At 41.1% G+C, this 24,299-nt stretch overlaps 2 protein-coding genes across 6 annotated transcripts in view; one reads left to right on the top strand and one right to left on the bottom strand.

Moving 5' to 3' along the window:
• Positions 1-1,327, bottom strand: part of LOC139384057 (dnaJ homolog subfamily C member 17-like) — a 491,465-nt gene extending 490,138 nt beyond the window's left edge. For both annotated transcript variants that reach the window (XM_071128694.1, XM_071128693.1), the window contains exon 1: positions 1,100-1,327. In XM_071128694.1, the coding sequence (XP_070984795.1) occupies positions 1,100-1,183 (84 nt within the window). In that variant the 5' untranslated portion in view covers positions 1,184-1,327. The remainder of the gene's footprint in view (positions 1-1,099) is intronic.
• Positions 1,328-3,171: 1,844 nt separating this feature from the next.
• LOC139383911 (inverted formin-2-like) lies at positions 3,172-23,218 on the top strand. Of its 4 annotated transcripts, XM_071128517.1 has the most exons (23): positions 3,172-3,335; positions 8,239-8,650; positions 9,837-9,952; positions 10,077-10,236; positions 14,445-14,478; positions 14,723-14,864; positions 14,997-15,129; positions 15,297-15,788; positions 15,963-16,105; positions 16,227-16,288; positions 16,380-16,482; positions 16,620-16,705; positions 16,906-17,006; positions 17,285-17,355; positions 17,458-17,565; positions 17,718-17,788; positions 17,900-18,020; positions 18,176-18,340; positions 18,471-18,573; positions 20,195-20,347; positions 20,676-21,440; positions 21,724-21,777; positions 22,618-23,218. In XM_071128517.1, exons 2-22 carry the CDS (start codon positions 8,254-8,256, stop codon positions 21,774-21,776), a joined length of 3,579 nt encoding a protein of 1,192 aa, XP_070984618.1. In that variant the 5' UTR covers positions 3,172-3,335; positions 8,239-8,253; the 3' UTR covers position 21,777; positions 22,618-23,218. The 4 variants fall into 4 exon arrangements, with proteins under 4 accessions (XP_070984618.1, XP_070984619.1, XP_070984617.1 ...); XM_071128518.1 differs by lacking the exon at positions 21,724-21,777; XM_071128516.1 differs by having other exon boundaries at positions 20,676-23,218.
• Positions 23,219-24,299: the final 1,081 nt, after the last annotated feature.

Below are 24,299 nucleotides of genomic sequence, written 5' to 3'. Positions count from 1 at the left end.
CAGCAATGTTAATTTTCTTCTGGCCTGCAGATTTTAGGAGCTGGAAATTTAGCACGGAGGTGGTCGTGAAAATGACTGGATTTGGGGACACACATGTAGCAGGCCTATCACCCATGGAGCATGGGCAGGGAAAATAGGACAACAGAGCAAACCAAATACCCATGTCTGCACATAATGTCATTCAGACTAACCCATCACATTTTGTTTCAATTAGGTGGAGCAGCCTTTTGTTTGAGCGAGCAACCAATCAAACATGATACTTGTTTAACATGCAGACTGCAGTACACTTTCTGATTGGCAAACAATAAGAGATATTGAGGAAGAGAATTTGTTTCTTGAACTTATCCAAATGCTGACTCAACCGGTACTTGTTGGTATCCCTTGGGAGAATCAAACAGGACCTTCTTATAGTGCTAGACAAGGAAGCCAGTCTAATTTTGGCAACATGATGCATTGGCTTATGAGTCCTATTTATAATTTCAGAAGACATCTGCTCCAGGCGGTGTTGCACTTCATCTGCATGCTTCCTTCAGATACAACCCACATCTACAGAAATGGCTAAATGGATGACTCTGTATTATCTTAATAAAAACTGTCATAGGACCACGAGACACATTGAATTTTGAACAGTACTATGCCGCCACTTAGTGGCCATTTGAAGATACTTTACTTAGAACACACAAGACCTACAGGCTTGGTAAAAAAAAATATTGCTAATGACATTATCCATGATGTACAAATTCTGACGTTAGCTTGCTTTGTTCATAACCAACCTAGCTAGTAGCTCTGGTCCAGGGCTAAGTGCTCGTCCCTCTACTAACACAGCAGAGGCAACTCGTTGTTGTCGTCGGGTGACTGGATCAGAGCTAGCTGGCTTAAGTATAACAACCCACTTCCGTCTGTGCTAGCACCTTTTGGAAGAGCAGAGATAGGAGGTCTTTAGCTATGTTATTATGTACCAACTTCAAAGCAACTAGCTAACTAACCTACTGCTAAGTTACACAAGGCGTCAAAGTTTGTAAGCTAGCTAGTTAACGTTAGTTATCTAAAGTAGCTAGTTAGCAAGCTAGCTCCTTATTGCTAACTAGCCATCACTTACCTCTTTCGCTGTCGCTGTGTCTTTAATACCCAGTAGACCATAAAGGTCCATCTGTAAAAGGTCTTTCGCTGTCTTTCCTGTCATGTTATCTTTCTTTCGTACAATATAATAGCTACCAAAACCAACGTTAAATCAACGTCCTAAATATGTTTGTTGTTGTAGCACGTATGGGTTGAACGTTTCGAACTTCCAATTCGGACTCATTCACTTCCTGAAAACATATCATTCTGGGAGGTGTAGTTTAAGTGCACTACACGTAATTTATTATCGAACTTGCACGATATTTTGGATTTAAAATTATACGTATTGAATTACAATGATATGCAAGCATGTTGATCTATTTGGTCAAGTGTGGTATATTCAAATACTTTTTGCTGACTTTAAAGTGATCCATTTGGGATATGAAAATGTTGTAAATAATTAACAAATATTAACTTTTTGGTGTCAAAGTGTAATATTTATTTACCTATGCAAATTGTACCAGACTGTCCATTATAATATGGTAATTGTTATGTATGGAACGACGTGCTGTAAATCGTACTGTATGTTGTTATGGTTTATGACTATGTGCTGCTTTACGGATTAATGGGTTGTGAGAATGAGCGCACATGTCATTAAACGAGAGTGATGTAAAATGTGAAACCGTGCAGATGTGTGTTCGTCTACAGCTACGCTAGATATAACAGTAATATTAGGACATCATTTAAAAAAAAAATTAAAAAAAATGTTTGAAACAAAGGTAAGAGAGGATACATTCATGAACATTTCATTTGGGTTATTATGGCATAATACACTCTGGTTTCACTTCTGGATGTCTGGATGTGGGCTTGTGGCTTACAGAGGAAGGTAATGCAGCCAGTTTCATGGAAAGCCCCTTATTGCAGAATTCCCTGAGAGGCTGGTAGGACCCCTGGAGGTAGGTGCCCTGGGGCCCCAAATGAGTTAGTCCGGCCCTGTAAACAATGCCAGTCTGTTCAGTTCCTAGAATGATTTAGAGCTTTCTGAGAAGAGAACAACAATCACACACCCACACAAAGACAGGGGCAGACTGGCCATCTAACATTTCGGTCAAATGCAAGATGGACTGGTCCGTTTTTGGCTTATTTGTACTGTCTACATTTATTTGCATATGTTTTATTATTTTATGATCATTATCTGGCTAATAATGGGGGCCCTCAAGGAAAGAAATGGGTTAGAAATGCCAAAGCCGATTTCTGGTCCCAGTCCGCAAAGCATACACATGTGTGTGTAATTAACTCTACGATTGATCATTTACCAGTTCTAAATGATGAAGTAGTCAATCAAAGAGTTACTCTATAAACGAGAAATGCATTTACTCAAACCAATTAATAGATGTATTAGTTATGAATGAATTAACACTCAAAAAAGTAACAGCATACATGGAAGACATGATACTGTCACGCCCTGACCACAGAAAGCCTATATTTTCTATGGTAGAGTAGGTCAGGGTGTGACTAGGGGTTTTAGTCTAGGTTATTATTTCTATGTGGGGTTCTAGGTTTTATTTTCTATGTTAGGGTTTGTGTATGAACTAGTTATCCTTGTGTTTTGGAGCAATGATGGATAGACTAATTAAGCCTGGTTTGGCCCTTGGTTTAAGATAATTATTATCTTTAATCTTCAAACTAAGTTAGGCCTGGCCGCTTGGGTTTACCACGTGGTCAGGGTAATCAGGCTAAAAGACTGTAATCCTGAGGCAGATAACGTTTTTGTAAGCATAGCTAAGTGACATTCCAATAAGAAACCGTAGGCCTGCCTGGTATCACCTTTTCCCATGGAGACTTTTGAAAGACAAGATTCCTATGCAAATAGAATACAACAGAATAGAATACAACAGAATAGTAGGCTACAAAATAGAATATTATATATTGGCTACTTTATTGCAACCCGTTGGGACATTTGTCTTCTACCTATCTCAACCCCATGCCACAATAAAGCATGCTGTCCAGCTGGGCCAGCTGAGTTCAGGGCGTGGGAGGGGCCATCCAGCTGTGCCTGCAACATCGTCACACTCATGTGTAAACTGCCGGGAGTCCAGGTCCAAACTGAAATCTTCCTAACCATCCCCATCCATTTTCCACTACATACATTGCAGAGAGGTATCCTGGTAAAGTACGAAAGAAAAAGGCGCTTGGAGGCTGGAAAGGGACGTTTGTTATCTGGCCACAATCGGAGGACGCGATTCTTCAAGTGGTTATTTCTGGGATAATCTCAGGTAAAGCAGCGCAACTGGAAACGGTTTAATTGAAATGTATTTTAGCGCATTGGTAGGCTATTTATGAGAACTTCAGACAACGACCTGTTTAGATGTCTTAAATGGGAAATTAGTGTTCTGAAGGCAATCATTCCATTAGGCAATCTAAACGAGTTATCGGAATTCGCCATTCTAAAACGCGGACAGGAGCGCAAAATAAAGACGGTCCTAAAACATTGGAATCCTCCGGACTAGGGCAGGCTACTTCACATGATTATCAACCAGAAACATATTTTCACATCTGTTCCAAAGAATAATCTAAGGCTACTGACAAAACATTAACTACCCGTAGGCCTATTGAACATTTATCCAACAGATGGCAGTTCATCCTTATTGGCATCACATCCCCCATTATCTCCTATTTATCATAACATATTGTTACAACAGGAGTGAATATCCTGACATAATGCATATTCATATTTTTGAAAATGGTCAAACATTCTCTTAGTATTTCCCATAGAATGGAGGACTGCTTGTGTGTGATGCAGGACAGGTTACGTCAGTGGAGTCAACTGATCCCTGTTAACAGAAACACAGACAGATGTGGTCCAATAGAATATAAATGAAAGTTATTACACATTTAATACATTTGTTACATATTCACATCCAGCTAATAACATCTCTGTTGGGGCGGCAGGGTATCCTAGTGGTTAGAGCGTTGGACTAGTACCCGGAAGGTTTCAAGTTCAAATCCCCGAGCTGACAAGGTTCAAATCTGTCGTTCTGCCCCTGAACAGGCAGTATTTGTCATTGAAAATAAGAATTTGTTCTTAACTGACTTGCCTAGTTAAAAAATGTGTGTTGCATTGATACACTGCCCAAATTCTGTTGGAGACCTCAGCCCCGCTCTGCTTATTATATATTTTTAAACATTTTAGTGCAGACATTTACATACTTTCTTCATACTTTACATCAGTCTCTGTGGGCCCGTTCATGCAAGCAGGAGTGCAGGAGCATCGCATGTATGGATTTATTGTTCAAGGCAAGGCAAGGTACGCTCAAAGTCATCATTAGAACCAGGATGAGAGGGCTCTGAAATATCACTCTGTATAATTGCCACTAAGAAAAAGCAACCCACTTTGTGACTCACAGCATACCCTCATAGCTGTGGAGTGCAACAGTATTCACTGGGCTATACTGCAGCCCTCAAAATGCATTGCCATAACAACATGGTCATAATGTCTTAAAGTCCATGGCCAAATATCTGAGACTATAAAAAACAGAATCAAGACCATGAGAAATTATTCCTAATAGTTCCGTCAGACATCTGCTCTGGTGAACTCACAGGTCTGAACTTATAGGTCTTAAAACATTGTCAGTCAATAACATCAACAGGATTTAAATTCAACCACTTCAAAGAAGAAACATCAATGAAGATAGCAAGTGAAGCGAGGAATTCATAACAGGCTACTAGTTCTAGAAAATGAATACCAGATGTGAAGAGAGGGACATGGCCAACACATTGGCTGTTTTGGGCAAATATGTTACAGATACAATTATGCTGAATTGAATGTTTAGAAATGAAAGTGAGATGTTATCAATGACAATTCAAGATTTTTACACGAGTTCCAGGGAGCTCTGTTTTTAAATAAGCTTTTCTTATGGCTTAAGTCTGCATTATAAAAACACGACAGTCAGCTAAACTGCAGGCAACAATGTTTGTTCAGAGACAGTTCTGAGGCATCATGGGTCTCTCTCTCTCAAGTCTGGCATTCCAGTTAAAGGACAACAAATAAGATAGATTCCATAAACACTGGGTTTCATCTGGTTCAATTCTTATCCCAGCCCCGGTACATGTTGCTGTTTATTTACTCTCTTCTGTTTGGCTTACACAAAATCCCCCTGCTCTCAAGGTGGTAAGAATAAACTAATAGATTGTGAGACTCTTTCCATGGCAAATGCAGACATATCTACACTGTATATGTTGGCTGAGTTCTTACAAGGAAATAAATGCGGATCATCTTTCTTATATAATAGCACTCTATTTTTACAGTAGAACAGTGGGTTGGTGGGTTGGTTTGTTTGAATGTAGGCAGCTTCCCTTGAGTACAGGAGGAGTGTATTCCTGACATGCAGTAAGTAAGCCAATGTGAGTTGTGGTATGTGGGAGCTGTCACTGAGCTCATGTTAATATTGGTTAAAGTAGAAAAATGTGCAGAAGCAACAAGCTAATAAAGAATGTAATTGTCATCCTTTTTATTCAGATGATCCACGGTTGGTCCTGCATTGAGAGCCAGCTGTTTGTTTATTAACAGATGCTCTCTCTCTCTCTATAACCGAGGTCAGGTCAGAATTGTGTGAGAAATTACATTTTAAAAATGAATATTGTTGTGGCACCATGTTTGTCTTGTGTTTCCTGTCTCAGGAAAGTCGTTCCCTTGTTAGTTCCTACTGAAAAGCGCCTGACCCATGTTGGAAAGTCCTGCTGACTGTCCTGCTAACTAATGTTAATGTCAATGCATTTCAAATGTACTTCCCCTGTGTCCATGACTGTGTCCATGACTAATGTGGTGGAATTCACCTGGACTAAAATGTTCTATTCCCCAGTGACCCTACAGTACATCACTCTGTGCAGATGAATAGATTGTAAATCCTTGTTAGAATGTGTTCAGATGCTTGTTGAGTATAAAACCCATTAGTCGTCAGAAAGCAACCAGTGAAGCAGGAGATATTCCTCCCATTCTGTAGCTATTGAACAGAGCTCTTTTATGGGGGATGAGAAAGCCTATTGTGAAAGGAAATTGTCTTCCTGGCTTGCTCGGTAACACTGTCGCACTGGTAGTCCAAGTACGAGAGAATCAGCCCCGCCAAAGTTGAAGCCGACAAATTATTTGCCAAATGTGTCTGGAACAGAGAAGCTCCTTTTTCGGCCTGTTGAATTATCGGGAACTTGAGAACTGAATGGAAAGTTGTAGGAGTTTACAGTTTGTTACATTTTAGAGTTGACTTTAGTTCCATGTAAATTCCCACTGTGGTGGAGTCTTGTCATCAGTACCCAGTTTTGACTCACTTGACATTCTGCTCAGTGAGTTTCATGAGAGACTTTTACATAAAACACCACACAGAAACATCACTGAAATAGCCCGGATTCCTGAGCTAAGCCATGTGTTGTGTAGATATAGAGAGGCAGACAGACGGGGGCTTAGAACCATCCATAGGACTGCAGTGCGTGCAGAGCTGCAGTTTTGCTGTTTATATGTATTTGCCTTTCCAATGCCATCTGTATAGGTTAGTCTTGCCAAGTGTGAAACTAATGTTATTGAAATAAGTAACTCATTTTGGGAGGAGAATTATACCCCTACAGTTATTCATTAGATCAGATGTCTGCGATTATAGATGAATTATTTATAGATCTTTTCCCCCTTTCTTAGGCTCATTCCCTACCCTGTTATTTCTGAGTGAGTGTGGGAGCTTGCAAGGGATGTTGTGCGTAGGTGAGGGTGGGACAGGTTGATAGAAAGAGCAGTATTCTGAGCTAAGGTTATGCCAGAAAAGGTCACTTGTGTGATCAATGTGTGCATTTGCGCCAATTCAGACAGTTATGCTAAAAGACCAGATGAGCTAAGGGATATCCTGGGTGATATTTTTCGCTTCACAATGATACTTTTGTTTTGCAGCATATTACTCAAAACTAGGTTTGCAAAGCTACTGGTAATTTGCTAAAGCTAAATCTATCGTAACTTTGGTCATTTATACTTGAAACCCTTTTAATATGCTATTCATTTTTTATATCTGTGTCCATATTGTCCACGAGTGTCTAGTAGATAGACCATATGGTTCAAGAGAAAATAGCCTAATTAATGATCAAAGCTTCTAATCAACAATGGTATAATTTTCAATGAACTCGGCAACTCTTCCAACTATTGACTTTTTTTCTCAGCTCCCACCAGTTTGATGCCAAAACATTTGCAACAAATACATATTGACATAGTAAAATTCTGAAACCTTCATATTAAACACCAATGGTATTCACTAAGGTGATGGTTTATATTTGGGATAATGTTTTACAGCTTTGTCATTCAATTATTTATTTTAATTTCATATATTTTACACGTGATGAGTCCCAACAAAGGGCCAGAGATAATTACAGACACCTGTAAAATCCCAATAGGGCCGCCAGATGTCTTGTGATAGATTACATACAAAGATACCAAAAATGCTGGTGGTTTAATGGTACATTTCTCAAGTCTCCAGTAATATACCCTCCCTTTGCAACTCTACTCGAAATCTTGTTCACCGTTGGATGTAATTGAAAATAAAGTATATACACAGAATATAATATATTTCCCATAAAGATACACTGAGCGTCATGTGCCTGTCTTTGTGTTTGCTGTTGATTAGCTGACAGCGAGTCCCTTCCCTTTTACTACAGGATTATGTTTGAATGTTTGGCAGGACTAGTAATGACAGGACTGCTGATATATCTTTTACTACAGGATTATGTTTGAATGTTTGGCAGGACTAGTAATGACAGGACTGCTGATATATCTTTCACTTGTCCCCCAATGTGCAGAGCTGTCATTTCCTATGAATGTGCTATGTTGTGATAAAGGCATGAATCCTTTAGCCAGGATATATTTATGCAAAGGCCCATCTGCAGGTCAAATAGTAAATGGTTTGTTTGCAAAAAAAAACATCCCAATAACATTTTGACCATCAAAATATAATGAACTCTCCACCACTTTCAGCACTTTATAGAAAACAGATGTATGTTTACATTAGACTCTATCAAACAAAACTGCAGTCCAGCAAACCAAAAGTCTCACCCCGACACTGAATTGAACCTCGTTCCCTTCCCTCCACAAACCCTCTGCCCATCACCATGTCAATTCATTAATTAAACTACCTTAACTTCCCTCCACAGACCCTTTCCATCGCCATGTCAGTGAAGTCGGACGGGAAGAGGAAGTGGGCGACAGTGAGGGGCCATCTGGGCTCCTCCCAGGACTCAGACACCCAGCTGGAGGCCAACCTGGAGAGTGCAGACCCAGAGCTGTGCATCCTCATGCTCCAGGTGCCCAGTGTGGTCAACTACTCTGGGCTGAAGCGTCGTCTGGAGGGCAGCGAGGAGTCCTGGATGGTCCAGTTCCTGGAGCTGAGTGGGCTGGACCTGCTGCTGGAGGCCCTGGACAGTCTGTCTGGGAGGGGCTGCTCCCGCATCGCAGACGCCCTCCTGCAGCTCACCTGTGTCAGCTGTGTCCGGGCCGTCATGAACTCCTCGTCTGGGATCAACTTTATCGTGGAGAATGAGGGCTACATCCGCAAACTCTCCCAAGGTTCGACAGCACCTAGGACTGAGGAGATATACAGTGTTTTAAAGCTATGGCATCACACACACACACCTTCCACGACAGGTTCCACGAATGAGCCTTTTATATATATACACAGTATATATAGACACTCAGTGGCCAGTTTATTAGGTACTTTGAGGCATGGAAACGTTGCTTAATTGGTATCAAGGGACCTAACATGTGCAAGGAAAACATTCCCCACGCCGCTTCTTCTTGTTTTTAGCTAATAGGAGTGGAACCTGGTGTGGTCGTCTGCTGCAATAGCCCATCTATAACAAGGACAAAAGAATACTGTTTTCCGAGATGCCGATCTGCACACCACTGTTGTACTGCGTCGTTATTTGCCTGTTTGTGGCCCACCTGTTAGCTTGCACGATTCTTGCCATTCTCCTTCGACCTATCATCAACGAGTTGTTTTTGTCTACAGGACTGATGCTGACTGGATGTTTTTTGGTGGTCGCACCATTCTCTGTAAACCCTAGACACTGTCGTGCGTGAAAAGCCCAGGATCTGGCCATTTCTAAGATACTGGAAATGGGGAGCCTGGCATTGGCAATCATACCATGCTCAAGGTTGCTTAGGTCACTCGTTTTGCCAATTCTAACGTTCAATCTGTAAGTAAATGTTGCAATGCCTGTCTGCCTGCTTTATATAGCAAGCCACGGCCACGTCACTCACTGTCTGGAGCGAAACATTTTCGTGAACAGGTGGTGTACCTAATAAAATGGCCACTGTGTGTGTGTGTGTGTGTGTGTGTGTGTGTGTGTGTGTGTGTGTGTGAGAGAGAGAATAATACTTAAGAATTAGTATTCAGTTGTACATAATTGTAATCCAATATAAAATCAACCCCACAAAATACCTAAGTAGATTTAGGAATTTCAAAGAAGTACCATGGCAACAGAATTCAGGTCAGATACAGGCCATTGTGTCAGACAAAGTGTATGGAGGGGGACATTGTGTGGAGGTTACAGTGCATTGCAACATCTTCCCACACACTGACAAACTTATCACAAACAAAACACTTTTTTGTAAAGGTAAGTTACGTTGTCTTAAGATGAGCCATAACATCCTAGAGGACACCAGACAAGGGAGAAGGAGAAAGGTAGGAGGGAATATGAGGACAATGACCATGTGTACACTGACTGATGTCTGTGACTTTGTCTTATCACAGCCTTGGACACGTCCAATACCATGGTGAAGAAGCAGGTGTTTGAGCTGCTTGCTGCCCTGAGCATGTTCTCCTCTGATGGGTACCGTCTGGCCATGGATGCCTTGGACCACTACAAGGCAAGTGTCATACAGCCAGACAAGCTGTCACTGATTGACAGAGGCTATATACCATACACCTACAGAATAAGTGGCCAAGAGTGAATGACATACAGAATGACTCATGTGTTACTTTGGCTCCCAGGGTGTGAAGACCCAGCAGTATCGCTTCAGTGTGATCATGAACGAGCTGCAGGCGACAGACAACGTGCCCTACATGGTCACCCTCCTCAGTGTCATCAACGCCATCATCTTTGGGACAGATGACCTGCATCAGAGAGATAAGATGCGCAAGGAGTTTATTGGTACAGCACATTGTTTATCTTCACTACTCAGCCACTCAGTTCCTCTGCAAGGTCACACAGTGGCACATTGTTAATAACAAACGGTAGTTTCCCTATTGAGAAACACCAGACAAATGGGAATGAAAATAGGCCATTTGGCAACACTTCCATTACTAATGTATGTCACTGTGTCATTTTAGCTATATGCCTGCTTGCAATCTGTCCCCTCCCAGTGAGCGTTGGGTGAAATGACGGTGAAAATTAGGTTAATTTACGGTTCTGATTGAAAGTTGAAAATATGTATTTTCCGGGCGTTGAAAATACATATTTTACAGACTTTGAAAAGACGTCATTAACATATGTTAAAAATACTTATTTTACGGACGTTGAGAATACTTATTTTTCCGGTCATTGTTTCTATGGCCAAATTTCAAACGTACATAAATTCACATACAGTACCAGTCAAAAGTTTGAACACACCTTCTCATTCAAGGGTTTTTCTTTATTTTTAGTATTTTCTACATTGTAGAATAATAGTGAAGACATCAAAACTATGAAAGAACACATATGGAATCATGTAGTAACCATAAAAGTGTTAAACAAATATTGTTTATATTATATTTGAGATTATTCAAAGTAGCTACCCTTTGCCTTGATGACAGCTTTGCACACTTTTGGCATTCTCTCAACCAGCTTCATGAGGTAGTGAAAGGCTATATTATGGCAAGAACAGTTCAAATAAGCAAAGAGAAACAACAGTCCATCATTACTTTAACCTCTACGGGATCGGTGTCCCCCCCTCAGGACGGTTGAGCAAATGTAGGCTAATGTGATTAGCATGAGGTTGTAAGTAACAAGAAAATTTCCCAGGACATTGACACATCTGATATGGGCAGAAAGCTTAAATTCTTGTTAATCTAACAGCACTGTCCAATTTACAGTAGCTATTAAGGTGAAATAATGTCATGCTATTGTTTGAGGAGAGTGCACAGTTATGAACTTGAAAATGTATTAATAAACCAATTAGGCACATTTGGGCAGTCTTGATACAATATTTTGAACAGAAATGCAATAGTTCATTGAATCAGTCTAAAACTTTGCACATACACTGCTGCCATCAAGTGGCCAAAATCGAAATTGTGCCTAACCTGGAATAGTACATTATGGCCTTTCTCTTGCTTTTAAAATAACGCATTTTTTTGTCTTTGTATAATATTTTACCAGATCTAATGTCTTAAATTCTCCTACATTAATTTCCCATTTCCACAAACTTCAAAGTTTTTCCTTTCAAATGGTATCAAGAATATGCATATCCTTGCTTCAGGTCCTGAGCTACAGGCAGTTAGATTTGGGTATGTCATTTTCGGCGAAAATTGAAAAAAAGGGTCCGATCCTTAAGAGGACATGAAGGTCAGTCAAGCCTGAAAATGTCAAGAACTTTGAAAGTGTATTCAAGTGCATTCGCAAAAACCGTCAAGCTCTATGATGAAACTGGCTCTCATGAGGACCGCTTAAGGAAAGTAAGACCCAGAGTTACCTCTGCTGCAGAGGATAAGTTCATTAGAGTTACCAGCCTCAGAAATTGCAGCCTAAATAAATGCTTCATGGAGTTCAAGTAACAGACACATCTTAACATCAACTGTTTAGAGGATACTGCGTGAATCAGGCCTTCGTGGTCAAATTGCTGCAAAGACACCACTAGTAAAGGACACCGATAAGAAGAAGAGACTTGGTTGGGCCAAGAGACACGAGCAATGGACATTAGACAGCTGGAAATCTGTCCTTTGGTCTGATGAGTCCAAATTTGAGATTTTTGGTTTGAAGCACCATGTCTTTCTGAGACGCAGAGTAGGCAAACAGATGATCTCCGCATGTATGGTTCCCACGGTGAAGCATGGAGGAGGAGGTGTGATGGTGTGGGGGTGCTTTGCTGGTGACCCTGTCAGTGATTTATTTAGAATTCAAGGCACACTTAACAAGCATGTCTACCACAGCATTCTGCAGCGATACGCCATCCGATCTGGTTTGCGCTTAGTGGGACTATCATTTGTTTATCAAACAGGACAATGACCCAACACACCTCCAGGCTGTGTATGGGCTATTTGACCAAGAAGGAGAGTGATGGAGTGCTGCATCAGATGACCTGGCCTCCACAATCACCCGACCTCAATCCAATTGAGATAGTTTGGGATAAGTTGGACCACAGCGTGAAGGAAAAGCAGCCAACAAGTGCTCAGCATATGTGGGAACTTCTTCAAAAGTGTTGGAAAAGAATTCCAGGTGAATCTGGTTGAGAGAATACCAAGATACCAAGCTGTCATCAAGGCAAAGGGTGGCTACTTTGAAGAACCTCAAATATAAAATATATTTTGATCTGTTTAACATGTTTTTGGTTACTACATGATTCCATATGTGTTATTTCATAGTTTTGATGTCTTCACTATTATTCTACAATGTAAAAAAATACATATTTAACCTTGAATGAGTAGGTGTGTCCAAACTTTTGACTGGTACTGTGTATCTACATGTCAATGAAGAACGCATTCTATCACATTCAACATTTTGAACTACAATTAAAATAGGAAACTGAAGCAAACCAAAGAGTGCAGAATGGAATGTTTATTTTTCCTCCCATCTATCACGTTAGCTTTTTATATTTTAGGTGTTTCAAAAGCTTTAGAACTGGCAGTGATCATGTTCAGAGATTTCAGACACACAATAAATAAAAAAACAACAACAACAGAACACTTCAACTACAATAATATTCTCAATAACGGTTACAGACACGTTTTCCTTGCTATGACTGTGAATAGGGGTTGTTTATTTACCTTAGTTTAATTCACTGACTGTAAGTTGCTCTGGATAAGAGTGTTTGCTAATGGCCCAATATGTAAATTTGAAAAGGAACACTTTCAAAGCATGCTGGGTATTATACTAATGAACCCCGCCCCGAAAAAGACCACGTTTGGTCAGTCTGGACCAAACCTCTATGTCTTACAGGTTGAGACAGCACAGTACAGTGCAGCACAATACAGTAGAGCACAGCAGAGTTTAGTTCAGTATAGTAGAGCATATTGCAGTACATTAGAGTTCAGTACAGTAGAACACAGAATGCTGTACTTTACTCTAATGTGCTCTAGTATTCTGTACTCTACTGTATTGTACTGGACCATACTCTACTGTACATTACTGTATTCTACTGTACTGAATAAATACTCTACTTTACTGTACTGTACTGTACTTGCGAATCATAGACGTCTATGATTGGTTCAGATTTGGTCTGGACGGGACCAGACCAAATCTGACACAATCATAGATGTCTATGTTCGAGCCCAATCGAGTTCGGGCCGGGCATCTATGGAGGTTGAAATCAATTCCGGTCCAAACCGGACCAAATCTGAATAAGTTATTGACGTCTATGTCCGTCCCCGCCCTGGCCCTGATTTTTAACATCCACAGACCAAAAAACGGCATCTGTCTGGCCAGGACGGACGACATCTGTCTGGCCATGACGGACGACATCTGTCTGGCCAGGACGGACAGACCAAATTTCAAGATCTTTTCAACTGCACAGACTTCGGTGTTGGAATGGTGCTCACTGGGCTATCTCGTCCCTAAACACTTGAATATTGGGCAAACCTCAAATATTTAGGTTTGAAAGTAGGCCTATTCACTTGTATTTGACATAGATGGTGGTACCGGAATAATTTTTTGTTTTGGGAAAATCTGTGTTTTATCTGGGAAATCAAGATTAGGTCTATAGAGATGTGTGCTGAATTTGTTGAAGAAATATGGGCATAGTAGTCCTATCAACATTGTATGTACAATATTATGGTTCTTGACAGGTTACAGTATTGTCCAGGAACTGGCTTCGATGTAGGCCTACCTTTTTATGATGGCAAATTAGCTGCAATCAGAAGCCAACAACAGAAGCTCGTCTGAAGTCTGTCAAGTTGCCATTCACATCCTTTTGTGAATTTGGCATTCACGGAAAATGTGTAATTTGTTAGAAGTCGTTCCACATGCCCGCTCCACTGCGGATTGATTAATTATATCCTAAATCGCTCACCTGTGATCAAAATCACACACTGATTCCCATCACACAAATTCATGTTTACATTCCGTGGTGTTCCAACTTTTTAATAGTACAAAGTACGAAACTGATCAATTTGAAAGTGGATCGTTGTTTTTATCACTGCCTTATTAAGTGCACTGTTTCTTTTTTCCAGGATTACAGTTACTTGATATACTGCCCAAATTGAGGTGAGTGCCTTGACTTCCTCAATTTCATTGTGACTTTTTTGTTGTGTGCAGATAAATTAAATGCCCATACATTGGTCAAGCACAATAACATGAGTGAAATGTTCAACAAAACTTTATTTATTTTAACATTTGTTAATTTACTTGTTGATTTGATGTGCAAGTGGGAAGTACACATGTAAACGTAGCCTACTTGCTCATTAGGCCCTTTTGAATAAATTACTTGGTGTGTGTGTGTGACCTACAGAGATGAGGAGGATGAGGACTTGATCATTCAGTGTGAAGCGTTTGAAGAGGCTATGGTTGAGGATGAGGAGGAGCTGTTGAGGGTCTATGGAGGCATCGACATGAGCAGTCACCAGGAGGTGTTCACCACCCTCTTCAACAAAGTGAGCACAGCCGTCAGCTACACGACCATAACACTGCAGGCCACCTTCTCTTAACATCAAGGCAAGTCTAGTAAACAATTGAATTACAAATGCACTTTAATAAGGTTTGGTTGTGTGTTGGTCCCCCTCCAGGTGAGCAGGTCTCCGTCATCCCTCCAGCTGCTGTCCATCCTACAGGCCCTGCTGCTGCTGGGGCCCGACAGGGCTGACATCTGGCAGACCCTGGAGGCCCTCACTAACAGGGCCATACTGCTGGATCAAGACTGTGAGTCCTCTGAGGCAATTATTTGTCTCCTAAGAGAGTTTTGGGCAAAGGACTGGAGTCTGGGTGAATGTAGACGAAGAGCAAAAGTGCATAGAATATTTTGTGATGGGTTACATGTAGGCAAAATTCTGTAGATTTCAGTGTTTGTGTATGATTCTGTGCTCCAGCTCCAATGGACTCCTGTGAGACGATTATGCAACGCCTGGTGTTCTCCAAGCGCAAGACTGCTGGTGTCCATGCTGTGGATGGTCTGCCACCCAAGAAGATTGATAAGGCTGTTCAGACTGATAAGGTGGAAAATGACCAAGAAAGACTGACCAAATGCCCCACAACCTCCCAAGTGTCTTCTGTTCCACCACCCTCACACCCTTCCCTTCCTCCACCCCCCGCTCCGACACTACCACACACAGGAGGTGGAGTACCCCCACCACCTCCACCTTTACCAGGGATGGGGGTGCCCCCAGGGTGCCCACCCCCACCCTTGCCCGCTATGTCAGGCATGCCTCCACCACCACCACCTCCTCCTGGCATGGGTGAGATGGTGGTGGCCCAAAGAAGCCAATCCCTGGGGTGTGCCTGTTCTGCCTCCTCCAAGGCAGGCCGCTGCCCCACCCTGAGGATGAAGAAGCTCAACTGGCAGAAGCTCAGAGCTGTCACTGGTGAGTGAATAACCTTGGCATCTCTCTTTAATGAACCTCCCCTTTGTTTACAGAGGCAGTCTTCTCTATTTCAGAGGGGAAAAGATTGTCTGATAGCACAGCATAGAGAATACTTGTATTAGATCATTCCAGATGTGTTGTGGTTATTCTCTCCCTCCTTTCACAAACACACAGATGGTCATTCCATGTGGACCTCTGCTCAGAAAGACGCTCCTCGGGAGCCCAACTACTCCAGCATTGAGCAGCTGTTCTGTCTCCCGGTGACCGAACACAAAGACAAGGGGGCAGCTGCTCCTGTCAAGAAGGAGCCTAAAGAGGTGCACTGGTCAACACTCACTACAGCTCTCATATCTGGAGCACACCAAAAACATGGCTCATTATGAATCCTAAAACAACAACCTCCCTAACAAAATATTTGTTCCCCTCTTCTCTCTACAGATTTCCTTTATTGACGTAAAGAAGAACTTGAACTTGAACATATTTCTCAAGCAATTCAAATGGTAATGTAATTGATCATTTAAGTTGGTATTGATTTCAATGTTGTTTTTACCCCATTGAGCTGATGTTTTTTCTCCATGCTCCTCTATCTAGCTCACATGATGAGTTTGTGTCCTTGATTCAGAATGGGGATCGGACTAAGTTTGATGTGGAGGTGTTGAAGCAACTTGTTAAACTCTTACCTGAGAAACATGAGGTTGGTATAAGGAGTACTTTCCTAATTTATCTTCATATATAAAACAGGGTAATGTTTTATTTTTTGTATAAGTTAAGCATTGAACAATATGAGGGTAATGACTGAGCTGAAGTACTCTCTTTTCTTTCTCTATCTAGATAGAAAACCTGAAATCCTTCCAGGGTGAAAAAGACAAGTTGGCCAATGTTGACCGATTCTACATCTCTATCCTGGCTGTACCATGGTAACTGCAATTCCTCTCCTCGCTTTAAATATTTCTGGCACCTCACAGGATACTTTATGTGGAGATGATTCTGGTGTATGTTTTCGTTTGGCACTTCCTTGAATTGTCTTGCTTAATTCCCTATGGCATCTCTCTCCCCTCCCTGTACCATCCCTACTTCGTATCCCCTCTCCCTCCCTTTCTCTCGTGTCTCCCCACAGTTACCAGCTGAGGATAGACTGCATGTTGCTGTGTGAGGAGACGGCCTCAGTACTGGACATGCTCAAGCCCAAAGCAGAGGTGGTTGAATCAGCATGCCAGTGTAAGACAACACCAACTTCCATGTATAAACACTCATGTTACATTGACTGCCCTATACATCAATTAAATATTTGTGAAAACTATCAGAGAACACTGTAAGGCTCATTATGAAAATATCAACAGAGCGAGACTAACTATGCAGTTTTGTGTAGACCAAATTGTTGCTTGTGCTGGAAAGGTTGTATCTATTCCAGTTGAAGATGCAGGTCCATTGAATCATTGTTTTGTCAAACATTTTGCGTCGAACATTTCAACATTAAAAAAATTCCCCCCCCCCAGGTCTCAGAGTGAGCACTCTCATGCCCAGTTTCTGCAGGCTCATCCTTGATGTGGGAAACTTCCTCAACTATGTAAGTAAGGACTCTCCAAAGGATGACATTCTACTCACCCAAAAAACATGCAGCACTTATGCAGTCTGAAGAGCTCTAACTCCGGATTCTGTTTGTTCACAGGGATGTCACACAGGAAACGCTGAGGGCTTTAAGATCAGCTCCCTGCTGATGCTAACTGAGACTAAGGCCAACAAGAGCCGCATTACCCTGCTCCATCACATTCTGGAGGTAACACTCATCTAAATAAGGATGTGCTTTTCTGAGAAGAAAAACAACTGTGTGGTCAGTGCTCCTCACAGAAACCAAACAGACTTCACATGGACAATCAAATAAAAGTTAGAAATCATAAATAAAGTCATGACTGACCATTCTATTTACAGGAAGTAGAGCTCAACCACCCAGAGCTGTTGTACCTCCCTGACGACATTGAGATTTGTGAAAAAGCGGCTGGGTATAACACCCTTTTTATAAAAAAAAAAAGACGTATTATAAGCCCTGAAATTGATACATAAATGATACAATTACATACCAAAACATTTGTATATTTATTTTTATCCTTCAGAATCAACCTGGACTCCATTCAGGCAGAGGCCAGTGCCTTACTCAATCGACTGAAAGAAGTATCAAAGAAAGTCTCTAACTCTGTGGACGATGTAAAGCAGCAGTTCACAGAGGTGTTTGAGGTATGAAACCAGTGAATTAGATTCTATTGTGGTTCAATGCATCACAATATTGACAAGTTTGTGGTTGTTTTAAAACTCTTTGGAGGAGGTCAATCAACTATACAAATGTGTTCTTTAATAAGGCAATGGTTCAACTGTTTGTTTCCCTCCCCAAGAAAAACCTGGAGGCCTGCCGAGATTTGGAGGACAGTTTTTTAGAGATTGTGAGGAAGAAGGGTGACCTGGCCCTCTACCTGTGTGAGGATGTCAGCAACCTTTCCCTGGAGGAGCTTTTTGGCACCATCAAGACCTTTAGGGGACTTTTCATCAAAGCCTTAAAAGTCAGAGGAGCAAGTTTAGATGACTGCAAATAATGAATACTGATTTCCATCACTAGAAAACTGAAGATAAACGTTTTCTAAGGAGTAGCTTGGTGTAATCTCTTTCTCAATTTTCTATTTATACCCACAGGAAAACAAAACCAGAAAAGAGCAGGCTGTGAAGGTGGAGAAAAGGAAGAAGCAGCTTGAGGAGGAGGAATCCAAAAGACAAAAGGGGGAGAATGGAAAAATAAGTGAGTTCTTCTGATATACAGTGGCTTGCGAAAGTGTTCACCCCCCTTGGCATTTTTCCTATTTTGTTGCCTTACAACCTGGAATTAAAATAGAAATTTAAAATTTGGTTGGGGTTGTATCATTTGATTTACACAACATGCCTACCACTTTGAAGATGATTTTTTAAAATGTGAAACAAACAAGAAATACGATTTTAAAAAACAGAAAACTGCTCCTGCTCCTTCACGTTGGATGGGTTCCGCTGGTGTACAGCAATCTTTAAGTCATACCACAGATTCTTAATTGGATTGAGGTCTGGGCTTTGACTAGGCCATTCCAATATATTTAAATGTTTCCCCTTAAACCACTTGAGTGTTTATTTAGCAGTATTCTTAGGGTCACTGTCCTGCTGGAAGGTGAACCTCCATCCCAGTCTCAAATCTCTGGAAGACTGAAACAAGTTTCCCTCAAGAATTTCCCCATATTTAATGCCATCAATCATCCCTTAAATTCTGACCAGTTTTCCAGTCCCTGACGCTGAAAAACATCCCCACAGCATGATGCTGACACCAGCATCATGCTGGTGTTCTCGGGGTCATGGGTGGTGTTGGGTTTGCGCCAGACATAGCGTTTTCCTTGATGGCCAAAAAGTTCAATTTCAGTCTCATCTGACCAGAGTACCTTCTTCCATATGTTTGGGGAGTCTCCCACATGCCTTTTGGTGAACACCAAATGTGTTCGCTTATTTTTTTCTTTAAGCAATGGCTTTTTTCTGGACACTCTTCCATAAAGCTCAGCTCTGTGGCGTGTACGGCTTAAAATGGTCCTATGGACAGATACTCCAATCTCCGCTGTGGAGCTTTGCACCTCCTTCAGGGTTATCTTTGGTCTCTTTGTTGCCTCTCTGATTAATGCCCTCCTTGCCTGGTCTGTGAGTTTTGGTGGGCAGCCCTCTCTTGGCAGGTTTGTTGTGGTGCCATATTCTTTACATTTTTTTATCATGTATTTAATGGTGCTCCGTAGGATGTTCAAAGTTTTGGATATTTTTTTATAACCCAACCGTGATCTGTTCTCCACAACTTTGTCCTTGACCTGTTTGGAGAGCTCCTTGTTCTTCTTAGTGCCACTTGCTTGGTGGTGCCCCTTGCTTAGTGGTGTTGCAGACTTTGGGGCCTTTCAGAACAGGTGTGTATATTCTGAGATCATGTGACAGATCATGTGACACTTAGATTGCACACAGGTGGACTTTATTTAACTAATTATGTGACTTCTGAAGGTAATTGGTTGCACCAGATATTATTTAGGGGCTTCATAGCAAAGGGGCTGAATACACACCCACCACTTTTCAGTTTTTTTTATAGATTTTTTTTTTAAACAAGTTATTTTTAAAATTTCACTTCACACCAATTTGGACTATTTTGTGTATGTCCATTAAATGAAATCCAAATAAAAATCCATTTAAATTACAGGTTGTAATGCAAAAAAAATAGGAAAAACACCAAAGGGGTGAATACTTTTGCAAGGAACTGTATCTCCTCTGTCATACGAGTCCAACTATGTTTTGTATTCACACTAAGATGATATAGCATAACGAGCCATGTGGTATCTTGATATGTCTCTTTCTCTATCCTCTATCACCAGTCCGGAAAGGACCCTCGCCACAGGACGATGGCTGTATTATCGACCACCTTCTTGCTGACATCCGGAAAGGCTTCCATCTCAGGAAGATGCGGCCCAGGTGCGAAATGGAAAGCCCCCCCTCTAGTGAAATGAATAGGAAAATGGGCCAGTCTGGTAAGGACAAGATGCCTCTGACCCCATCCCGTCTCCAACTCTACTCCTACTCTCCTGCACTGAACCATAAACAGGCTTTGCCGCTCCATCTTTGTGCTTCCGTTTGTGATTTTGTGCAGCCACTACAACTACCAATTACACTTGCTTAATTTCATCAAGAATGTGTGCTTGGTCATGCTTCTTTGTGTATTTTCTTAAGAAACACCACTTGCTAGATTCAAACATTGCCTGCTTTTAAGAATGATGACATGTTTGGAATGCCTGGTACAGTAGACGTGCTCTTCCTATCTGTCTTCATGCATTAACAGAACCGCCTTCTCCACTGCAGGATCAAGTGTCAAGCCTGTAATAGAAGAAGCCAAAGCCTATGTCTCAGAAGCCTCCAGCACTCCCAGTCAAACTCAACCCCAGGCAGAGGAGAGGGCCCCAAGAGAAGAAATGAACGAATGCCCCAGCAAACCCCAAGAAAAAACTGCTTTTTCCAGCCTTCCCACAACCAATTCACCAACACAGGAGATCCCGGGAATGGGTGTCCTAAATAACACTCCAAGCATCTCTACCTTCACAGATGCAGACCTGCCTGAAATCAACCTGATGGTAACAGAGGACTTGATGCCGGAAAATCCACAGAGCAATGGCGAGAGTCACCTTAATGGAGCCTGCACACTTCCTGTCACTGATACGGACATGATGATAGAGAGTAATGGTGAAAGCAACCTGATAGGAAAAACCATTGGCCAAGATGAAGTTGGAGGTAAGAGCAGCATTATGATGGTAAAGACTTTAGGACAAGATGAGGCTGGGGATGACATGATGGTGAAGATGGTGGCACAGGATGAGGGTATAACTAACGGACACCCAGACACCAATGGCAGCACAGACACCAATGGCAACACAGATACCAACGGCAACGTACCTATGGTCAGTGCTGCAGAAAGTGGACCGGCGTACGATGTGCCCGATGGAGTGGACTCTGAAGATCTGCTCTCATCAGTGTCCAAAGCTCTGCCTGCCTCTGCATCTGAAACCCTAAAACCAGAGGATAAAATACAGCAGAAGCTCTTTAGAAGAAACAAAAAGAAGAGTAATGAAGGTAATGTATTCATTCGTTCTAATAAAGATCATGTTTGGAACTGTGGTCTCCTGAAGTGTCTGAGAGTCCAGTTTTTTTGGTATATGGTTGTATTGCATTTTACATTACATGTTCATTTTGTACTGTTGTTTTAGCTGTGAACTTTAACATTTTAGCATGAATGTACAATTTTTGGAAAACCGATCTTAAAAGCCTCCCATTTACAACACCTTGAGTCCTGTCATGATCATCAAGTAGTTTGTTTTTGGTGTTGTCTTTTTTCTTTGACTCTCTAAAACACCAGGTAACACTGGAAATGGACACCCTAAATGTAAAAAGGGGTGTGTGTTGCAGTGAGGTAGGTCAAACAACTGGTTTGAAAACTAACTGGTGCAAGCAGGAACATTTTAATCAACCCGTCAGCACCAAGCCATGATTTTAATTAACAGACGTGTGTTGGCCTAAACAGGGTCTGGTTTGACCTGATTTGTGTCTTGTCCTGCTTTTAACACTCTCTTATTCAGTAAAAATCTATCAAATCCCTGCTAATCAAATTGTAAGCCTGTCATCATGACTCAAGATGAATCACTTTGTGTGAGACCTCTCTTGGCCACTACTTTATGCACTCTTTATCAGCCTGAATCATAGAGTTTTATCTTATAAAGACATACAGTACTTAGCCTCAAATTGACACCTCTTAAGTGCCACAATTGAAAAATCATTATCATATCCAAGTTAACTTCACTGTCATACTGAGCTTTTCAACTTATGACGGCCTCACCAGGAAGACCTTGCTCAGCACAATTTTTTTTTTTTTGTGGAGTTTTGCTGTCATGTTTTCTGTGCCTCCATACCCCTATGTTACTAAACTGTCCACTCTCACAACAACCGAGTTAAACTACTAATGCAATGCCTTTTTTGTGCTTCCTGTAAACTGTGTCCTTTGTAAGTTTGACTTTGCTGAAAGCTTTAATGATCTTGAAATTGATGGAACCAACAGCACTGAATTTAATTTAATTTCCAAAATAATTGTATTCATCAGAAACATTATAAAACTGTCCATTCTCTTCAATGCCAAGATCCACCAAATGCAGTCTTTGGTCTCCCACTTTGTTCATATTATCTGCATACTATTTTAAGTAATTGGTATGTCATTTGATTTGTTCAATCTATTAATTTTACTATTTAATCTCCCTAGGCAATTCCCGGAAAAGGAAGTCAAGAGGGAAAAGAAAATGTTGTTGATTTTTCCATACATGGTTTCTGAACATTGTAATGGACTACATCAGGGGTAGGCAACCCTGTTCCTGGAGTGCCGCAGGTACTGCAGGATTTTGTTCCAACTAGGCACCATACCAGGGGTGCGTTCAGTTCGCTCAAACGTTTGCTACATTGTGAACGGTTTGTATTGAACTACACGTTTTCCCAAAATGTTCTTGTACTTTCTTGAACAGACTTTGAGATACGTTTGCTCCGTTCGGTGAGTGTGCTGGGGTGTGGCTTGAAGCAACGAATGATGTATTTAAAGGGACGCTGTGCGTTTGAACCCACAACCCAACTCCTCCCCGTTTGTCAACTAGTTGTTCAGTACAGCATCGTTTCCATTCAATTTAATGTTCTGTTACGTTTTTATGTACTGAACACAGCCCTGACCAACTGAGCTAATTGATCAATTTAGTGATTGCCCCCAATTTATCACACCTGGTCTTCCAGGTCGGTTAGATTTGTGGCACTCCAGGACCAGGATTTCCTACCCTTGGATTACATTATATTGAACTAAATTGATTCATCCAAGAAGATATCAGCATGGTCTTCCTTCCTTTGATAATTTTGAGTTCTTGAAACATTTGTGAAATAAACAGGAAAAACTGCTATGGTTCCCTGGCCAGGTTGATTTGTATTCTACAAAGAGGCTGTTGTGTTCCACAAGGCTACTGTTTTTAGTCTCTGCACAGCCTCAATCCCAGCAAATTTACTCTGTCTTTGCAACCTGGTCTCAGAGCATTTCGTATTTTTCTGTACGTAAATCCGAGGCACCATTTATTATTGTATGTTTCATATGGTATGTATTAATTTGTGGATGTCCATTACCCATTTTGTATGATATTTTACAAATTACAATTTGTATTATATGTTACAAATTTACAAAATGTACAATATGTTACGAATCTGCGAAAGGTATGATATGTTACAAATTCTGTCTAGCTGGCTAACATTAGCTAGGCTAGGTGTTAAGGTTAGGGTAAAGTTGAGGTTTAGGAGTTAGGTTAAAGGGATAAGGTAAGGGTTAGAGGAAGGGTTAGCTAAAATGGTTAGGGGGAGGGCTAGCTAACATGTAAAGTAGCTAAAATGTAGTAAGTAGTTGAAAAGTTGCTAAAATGCAAAAGTTGTCCGTGATGGGATTAGAACTCAAAACCTCTTGGGTTTCTAGACGTTTGCGTTATACCACCCTGTTTTTGACCAAAGTAACCGTCTGTCTTATGTAACCATACCTAACATATCATACTAATTTGACTGTCCTGGATTTAAATGTACTATGTTACGTCTAGTCTATGAGACCAGGCTGGGTCAACATTCTGTCACTTTAGGTGTTCTATATTGAAGAATAAAAAGTGTATGTACTTTTTGTTATTGTTTTGTATTTGTTTGAATATAAAAACACAGGCTTCATTTCCAAAGCTATAAATAACCTCCAGCACAGTTGGAACCAAATTCGTGTCTATTTCACAATAAACTTTGATAGTGTGTTGGTTGGAACAGTTGTGCTGAAAATAATATTCCAGTCTTTTGTGAATGTCGTGAACATTTTTTAAACGTTTTGATTCCACACTTGGCATATAGGAAAAAAATATCAGCTTTCTTCCTGCTGTTATTAATAAC

This window comes from Oncorhynchus clarkii, chromosome 25, assembly GCF_045791955.1.
Source record: "Oncorhynchus clarkii lewisi isolate Uvic-CL-2024 chromosome 25, UVic_Ocla_1.0, whole genome shotgun sequence".
In the NCBI taxonomy this organism is placed as follows: domain Eukaryota; kingdom Metazoa; phylum Chordata; class Actinopteri; order Salmoniformes; family Salmonidae; genus Oncorhynchus; species Oncorhynchus clarkii.
Note: the sequence above shows the minus strand (reverse complement) of the source record. Positions and strands in the feature narration are given on the sequence as shown.

Bases quoted from the DNA above. Each gene is read 5' to 3' on its own strand.
- LOC139383911 (XM_071128516.1), top strand. From the start codon at position 8,254: ATGTCAGTGAAGTCGGACGGGAAGAGGAAGTGGGCGACAGTGAGGGGC. The intron at 15,130-15,296 runs GTGAGTCCTCTG...TCTGTGCTCCAG, and splicing joins CATACTGCTGGATCAAGACT to CTCCAATGGACTCCTGTGAG. The intron at 17,789-17,899 runs GTATAACACCCT...TTTATCCTTCAG, and splicing joins ATTTGTGAAAAAGCGGCTGG to AATCAACCTGGACTCCATTC.